A 7,953-nucleotide genomic window follows, 5' to 3' on the forward strand; every position below is an offset into this window, starting at 1 on the left:
CGGGGAACTACTTTGCCCTCGAGCTCTGGTTGACGGGCTCGTCCGCGGGACCGGCCCCGCTGCCTACTGGCGGCCCATCACATCGCCCCTCCCTCCCCCGCCGCCCGGCTCGACTCTCCCAGCAGCCTCCGATCTCCGCCCGATCCCTTCGAGGGACCAGGAAGGGGACTGTGGGGCTCCACTTGGTATCCCTCCGCCGGGGTCACCCCCTCCCCTCTGTGGTAGCAGGAACTAATTCCTCTTCGGGTCACCCGGGACCTGGAGCTGGAAATTTCACGGATCAGGGTTCCCTGAGACCCTTGGAGAAGGGGAGAATCGCCCCAAGTTAGAAATCCTTCTGCCAGCTCATAAGCGTGGTTCAATTTAAACTAGGGTTTTGGCCCCTTGACCCCGACCAAGCCCCGCCCCTTCCTGGTTGTCTTAGCGACGGCGGTGGCGTCCCAAGATGGCGTCGTGGCTGCCGGAGACTCTGTTTGAAACTGTAGGACAAGGCCCGGCGCCGAGCAAAGACTATTACCAGTTACTGGTCACCCGGTCTCAGGCAAGTGCGAGCCCCGGTTTACCCTCTCTCCTAACTCCCTACCTGGCCCGGTTGGGGCCCGGGACCCAGGCTGTGCTAGGCCGAGAGCAGCCGTAGCCCGCCGGAAGCGCCCGGTCCCGGCTCCGCGCTGGGAGATTTTCCTCGTCACCTCGGCCTCCTCGGTCCGGCGGCCCGCGTGTCCCTGCTCTCCCCGAGCCCGGCTAGTCCCTGGCAAGCCTTCTCTGCCTCCCCGCGGTGCCGCGCGCTCCTTTCCCGCCACCCCGGCTTCCTACCCGTAGAGTTCCCTCCGCGCGAAGAGGAAAACGGGCGTCCCAGGCTTGCGTGCGGCCTCACCTCAGCGTGAGAAGGAGGGAAAGAAAGACTCAGCCAAGTGTCCCAAGGAGGAGCCGGCTAGGGAGGGGAAAAGGAGATTGCCTCTTTTCCAGGATAGGAATTAATCATGGAGAATTTTATAAATCTCTTTGTGGCCTTTACGCGTGCCATGGCCACATCAAAAGTTAGTTATTTCTAGTAGCAGTTGACGATTGGGAGCTCTTCTCTTACCTTTTTGAGTCTCTTCTATCCCATTGAAAGTGTGCGGGTGGTAGTATAAAAATGTTTCAGCTGCTCTGCGCTTCAGCCCCACCCATAATGACATCTGCTTCACAACAATAAGACCGAGGATTATATTATCTCCAAAGTAACCATCGGCCTATTTTTATGCCTACTTTGGTTATTGAAGGTGGGCTTTTGGATGATTTACTGTGTCCATGAAATTCTCAACTTGAGCGGGGCCTCCATTGGGAAGACGTTTCTAATCCTGGCTGAGCTTACGCCTGTCACTGAGTTATTCATGCACCCTGCGCTTGCAATAGATACTATTCTATTCCTATAAAATGAAATTTAGAAGTTTGTATATATTTGTTTTGGCGTGCATATTGATCATTCCCTCGATTTTTCCAGGAGCCCTTAAACAAAATAGGTAATGAGTTAATTTTTTATATTTTTAAAAGCATCTTTTAAAATATAAATGTTAATATATTTTTTAATTTAAGATTTGGAAATATTACAAATGTAATATTAGACTGTCCAAAAATTTTTTTTAAACAGTACTGCTCCTTGCGGAGCAGGGCTAATTCCTAGGCAGTGGGCCCAGAGTCAGCCTCAAATTTTTAATTAAACTGTTTTTAGGGGTTTTTGCTCATTTGGTGATTTATGAAATACTGAAAGTCATCCTTTTTTGTACTTTTTTTTTTTTTTTTTTTTTTTGAGACCGTGTCTCGCTCTGTCGCCAGGCTGGAGTGCAGTGGCGCGATCTCAGCTCACTGCGACCTTGTTTCACCATGCTGGCCAGGATGGTCTCGATCTCTTGACCTCGTGATCCGCCTGCCTCGGCCTCCCACAGTGCTGGGATTACAGGCATGAGCCACCGCTCCCGGCTTCATACCTTTTTTAAACGGATTATTGATTTTTCCATTGGCTTTAAGATTTATTTGTTTATTTATTTATCGAGAGGGAGTCTCCCTCTGTTGCCCTGGCTGGAGTGCAGTGGCGCAAACTCAGCTCACTGCAACCTCCGCCTCCTGGGTTCAAGCGATTCTCCTGCCTCAGCCTCCTGAGTAGCTGGCTTGTGCCAGCACAGGATTACAGGCGTGTGCCACCACGCCCAGCTAATTTTTGTGTTTTTAGTAGAGACAGGGTTTCGCCATGTTGGCCAGGCTGGTCTCAAACTCCTGACCTCCAGTGATCCACCCGCCTCAGCCTCCCAAAGTGCTGGGATTACAGGCGCCGACCACCACGCCTGTCCAATTTTTTGTGTATTTTTAGTAGAGACGGGGTTTTGCCATGTTGGCCAGGCTGGTCTCCAACTACTGACATCAGGTGATCCAGCAGCCTCGGCCTCAGAAAATGCTGGGATTATAGACTTCAGCCACCGCGCCTGGCCAGCTTTAAGATTTATGATCCTGACATTTCTTTACTTCCTAACATGAGTGGTCAAAAATATAATCTGTTCTAATCTTACGTGATTTTCTATTTTCATCTACCTCAAGTAAGTTAGAATGTTTTAATTTTCACTCTACAGCCTTTAAAACTTTGTCTTTTTTAGCATTTTCTTTCCTTTGAGGGTCTGGTATTTTAGAAGCATGCTTCATTTCTCTCATTTGTAAGACTCAACAGGCTGAATATCTGTTTACCTTTTTATTTTAGTAAATTATCCTTAGGAGTGCTCCTGGCATTCGGCTTCCTAAAGAATACTTACGTTGTTGACGTTCTTCAGACTTTGCCCTCAAGTCTAACTTAGGCGCACACCTTCCTCTAACTACTCTTTTTTTTTTTTTTTTTTTTTTGAGACAGAATCGTGCTCTGTCGCCCAGGCTGGAGGGCAGTGGTGCAATCTCGGTTCACTGCAAGCTCTGCCTCCTGGGTTCATGCCATTCTCCTACCTCAGCCTCCCGAGTAGCTGGGACTAAAGGCGCCTGACACCACGCCTGGCTAATTTTTTGTATTTTTATTTGAGATGGGGTTTCACTGTTAGCCACGAGGGTCTCGATCTCCTGACCTCGTGATCCGCCCGCCTCGGCCTCCTAAAGTGCTGGGATTACAGGCATGAGCTTCCGCGCCCGGCCCTAACTCCTCTTTTTAAGAAATCTTTCCCACCATCCCTTCAGTGTTCTTAATTTTTCTTTTTCTTTCTTTATTTTTATTTTTTTATTTTTTATTTTTGCAGGTGAAAAACTCCCCTTTATCTCAGGTTTTGTCAGTTACATATATATAAAATCCTAAATTCTGATCCATTTTCTTTTTTAAGCATGCTGAATAAATCCACTATACTTCTACCAGTGAGAGTTAATCTCCAAGCTAATTAATTCACCCTCTTTTTAAAGTAAAATTTGTTGTAAAAAATGGCATGCCAAAAAAATACACTTTTCAGTCAACTGCCTTGAGAATATGCTATTTTCTAACCACAAGACAATTTTTCTGAGTCTCAGCACAGGAAACCAAACATCCAGTAAGAGGTGGCCTGACATAAATAAGTACTAAAAGACTAGCATTAAAATGTGTTTTATAAGATAGATTTTTTTCTGGAATGACTTTCTAAAATTATTTCTTGTACATTTCCTCCTCTTTCTCCTGTCTTTATTTTTTTAATTTTGTATATTATCCAAATTATGCCCCAGATTTAGATGAATCCTTCTTTCGGGCTGATTCTGTTTTTTAGTCTCTTTTTCACTGCATCTTTTTCGTTGGCCTTATAAATCCAAATAACTGTACATTTGACATGGATTTGAGGGCAGCTATTTCTCTCATTAGTGTCATACCACCACTGACATAGTCCAGAATATAAATGTTATACATAAATATTTCCTTTGTTTATATAGTAACATTTGAAATATATTGTATGCTTATACAGGCGCTTCTCTTTTACTACTTGATACCATGTTGTTTTGGGTTTAGGGGGTTTTTTTATTCAAAAAAATAACTTTCAGATTATAGCTTGGGGTCAGTTTAGTTTCTCAAAGCTGATCTTTATAATGATGATCTCCAGCTTTAGAAAAAATAGTGCACTGCTTTCTAAATCAAAGATTCACTCAAGGATTGGGCACAGTGGCTCAAACCTGTAATCCCAGAATTTGGGGAGGCTCAGGTGGGAGGATTGCTTGAGCTAAGGAGTTTCAGACCAACCTGGGCAACATAGCAAGACCCCTTCTCTTGGAAAAAAAAAAAAAAAAGAGGCTGAGCACAGTGGTTCATGCCTGTAATCTCAGCACTTTGGGAGGCCAAAGCAGGCGGATCACTTGAGGCCAGGAGGTCGAGACCAGCCTGGTCAACATGGCAACACCCCGTCTCTACTAAAAATACAAAAAATTAGCCGGGCATGGTGATGCACATCTGTAATCACAGCTACTCGGGAGGCTGAGACAGGAGAATCGCTTGAACCCTGGAGGCAAAGGTTGCAGTGAGCCGAGATCCCACCACTGCTCTCCAGCCTGGGCAACAGAGCAAGACTCAATCTTTAAAATAAATAAATAAATAAATAAATAATAAGATTTACTTGGCCAGGTGTGGTGGCTCACACCTGTAATTCCAGCACTTTGGGAGCCCGAGGGGTGGATCACTTGAGGTCAGGAATTCAACAGCAGCCTGGCCAACATGGTGAAACCCTGTCTCTACTAAAAATACAAAAATTAGCCGGGCAGAGTAGCATGAGCCTGTAGTCCCAGCCACTGGGTAGGCTGAATCAGGGTAATCACTTGAACCCAGGAGACAAAGGTTGCAGTGAGCTGAGATCTCACCACTGGGCAACAGAGCGAGACTCTACCTCAAAAAAAAAAAAATTTTTTTTTACTGTTATTCTTACTCTAGTTCTAGTACTAGTTTACATATATTTTCTTATATGGGATTCTAATTCTTTGAAAACCTGTGGATTAATAAGTGTTCGGGCTGGAAAGCATCTTTGGGTTTTTGTTTTTGTGACAGGAGTCTCACCCTGTCACCCAGGCTGGCGTGCAGTGGGGCGATCTCAGCCTCCGCCTTCTGGGTTAGAGCGATTCTCCTGCCTCAGCCTCACGAGTGCCTGGGACTACAGGCACCCGCCACCATGCCCAGCTAATTTTTGTATTGTTAGTGGAGATGGGGTTTCACCATGTCGGCCAGGCTGATCTTGAACTCCTGGCCTCAAGCGATCTGCCCACCTCGGCCTCCCAAAATTCTGGAATTACAGGGGTGAGACGCCGAACCTGGCCAGGGCTAGAAAGAATGTTGAATATTATTTAGTTCCTACTCTGATGACGCATATATATTCTTCTTTATAGTGGGGAGAATGTAGCTAGTATTTGATTTTTAAAAACACTTTAATGGCTAATCTTTTATATGTTGTATTTTTTTTTAACTCCAAAGGAAGTTCATGACCAATTGGCAAGTTAATGAGTGCAGGTGTTTTGAAATCTATGAGTCCAGAAGACGCAAAAAATCGCTTTATACTAAGTGGTTCAGGAGGGTACTGTTACCAGTATTGTACTCTTGAAATGGTGTCTTCTTTGTCCTCTCAAAATGGAAGTGTTGCTTAGGTGGCCAGAACAATTAATTTAGGTTTAACATGACAAATACTGGAAAAGTGTTAGAAAGAGAGTAATGGTATGCTAAGTAGATGGGAACTGGCAGATATGGCCTCTTGCAGCCAATAACCCAGGTGGTTGTCCGAAGAGCACCAATATGTCATAGTTAACTCCAGCAGATGAAAAAAGGAAGAATTGGGCAATAGATTAGTCTTGTTTTATCTCTTTTACTAAATCCTCTCCAAAACTCCAAAAAGATATCTGAAGCTAGTGTCATCTGAAAAAAAAAAAAAAATGAAAATGCTCACCCCCCTAAAAAAAATGGCAATTATTTTTGAAGTGTATTAGAGTTGTAGCACTAAGAGACTGAAAACACCTGAGGTTGCATGCCAGCCTGTGACAGGAAGCTGTCATCTCAATGACTTCTGACAAAGGAATTAAAACTAGACTTGGTGACGGCTGAGCGAGAGACAACAAAAAATTGAGCTAGTGCCATTTCAAACTGCAGACCAATTTTAAAGATTTAAAATGTAAATTCAGTCTAATAAAAATGTTAGTGCACACACCCTTTGACCCAGCAAATCCATTTCTAGGATTTGGGTATCCAAAAATGCTATCACATATGCACGAGGATATGTGAGCAAGATTATTCACCAAAGTCAATAATTGTAAAAACATTTTTCCCTGAGAGGAAATGTGGTTAAACTGTGATTCATTCATGCCATAGAATACTATCCAACTTTTCAAAAACAATGCGGTGGATCTCTGTTTACTCAGTAGACCAAATAAAATCTAGCAAGAAAAGCAAGTTGCTGGATTAAACATAGCATATCCTACTTTTAAAAAAAGTGTTTTAAATAAATGTTAGTGAGGTTTTAAATAATTCTTAAAAGAAAAAGCTGGAATGATGCATTCTTAGAGTTACAGATTTTTACTCTCTGCATTCATATTTCTGAAACATCTGAATTTTCTACCATGAGCATTTCTTTTTATAATCAGAGAAAAGCAATAAAGATTTAAAATGAAAGTGTAAATGGAGAACTCTCACTCTGAGGTAGCGTCCTGCCTGTATTCCCCCTATTTGGCCAGCACCGCCTTCCACCCACCTCCCTCATTGAATACTGAGGTAGCTTTGATGGCTGTGTCACAAACTCCTGCTGTTTTTGTGGAGGGAAAATAATTCTAATTGTACAGTTTTAGAGAGAGTGCAGATTGATTAATGATTAATTTTCCAATTTTCCTTGCAAAATTTTAAGGAGCTTTCTTGGCATTTTTGTTTGTTTTAGAGGCAGAATCTCATTCTGTCATCCAGGCTGGTGTGCAATGGTGCAGTCAGCTCACTGCAGCCTCAAACTCCTGGGCTCAAGCAGTCCTTGCGCCTCTCTGTCCCAAAGTGCTGGGATTACAGGCATGAACTTCTCTACTCATCCTTAAGGAGGATTTAGTGTCTAGAAACTTCTGACCTTTTTTTTTTTTTTTTCTTAGATGGAGTTGTCACCCAGGCTGGAGTGAGGTGGCATGATCTCAGCTCATTGCAACCTCCACCTCCCGGGTTCAAGTGATTCTCCTGCCTCAACCTCCCAAGTAGCTGGGACTAAAGGCATGTACTACCCCGCCCGGCTAATTTTTGTATTTTTAGTAGAGATGGGGTTTCACAATGTTTACCAGACTGGTCTCGAACTCCTGGCCTCAAGTAATCCGCCCGCCTCGACCTCCCAAAGTTCTGGTATTACAGGCATGAGCCACTGCACCTGGCCTCTTTTTCTTTTTAATATCAGTAACAATTACTTTTGAGAAACTAAAGGGGCCAGGTGTGGTAGCTCACACCTGTAATCCCAGCACTTTGGAGTCTGAGGCAGGCGGATCACAAGATCAGGAGATCAAGACCATCCTGGCCAACATGGTGAAACCCCGTCTCTACTAAAAAAAAAACACAAAACTTAGCCAGGCGTGGGGGCGGGCGCCTATAGTCCCAGCTACTTGGGAGACTGACGCAGGAGAATGGTTTGAACCCAGGAGGCGAAGCTTGCAGTGAGCTGAGATCCGGCCACTGTACTCCAGCCTGGGCAACAGAGCAAGACTCTTTCTCAAAAAAAAGACAAAGACACGGCTGGGCGCGGTGGCTCATGCCTGTAATCCCAGCACTTTGAGAGGATGAGGCAGGTGGATCATGAAGTCAGGAGTTCAAGACCAGCCTGGCCAACATTCTACTAAAAATACAAAAAAATTAGCTGGGCATGGTGGCACACACCTGTAATCCCAGCTACTCGGGAGGCTGAGGCAGGATAATTGCTTCAACCCAGGAGGTGGAGGTTGCAGTGAGTGGAGATCATGCCACTGCCCTCTAGCTTGTGCAATAGGGTGAGACTGTCTCAA

At 44.6% G+C, this 7,953-nt stretch overlaps 1 protein-coding gene across 1 annotated transcript in view; it reads left to right on the forward strand.

Annotated features, from left to right (window-relative positions):
• The first annotated feature begins 428 nt into the window (after positions 1–428).
• Positions 429–7,953, forward strand: part of FBXO36 (F-box protein 36) — a 54,610-nt gene continuing 47,085 nt past the window's right edge. Inside the window, exon 1 of the mRNA XM_011969148.1 lies at positions 429–541. Within this exon, the coding sequence (XP_011824538.1) occupies positions 446–541 (96 nt within the window). The 5' untranslated portion in view covers positions 429–445. The remainder of the gene's footprint in view (positions 542–7,953) is intronic.

Source organism: Mandrillus leucophaeus, unplaced genomic scaffold (genome assembly GCF_000951045.1).
Source record: "Mandrillus leucophaeus isolate KB7577 unplaced genomic scaffold, Mleu.le_1.0 Scaffold878, whole genome shotgun sequence".
Classification (NCBI taxonomy): domain Eukaryota; kingdom Metazoa; phylum Chordata; class Mammalia; order Primates; family Cercopithecidae; genus Mandrillus; species Mandrillus leucophaeus.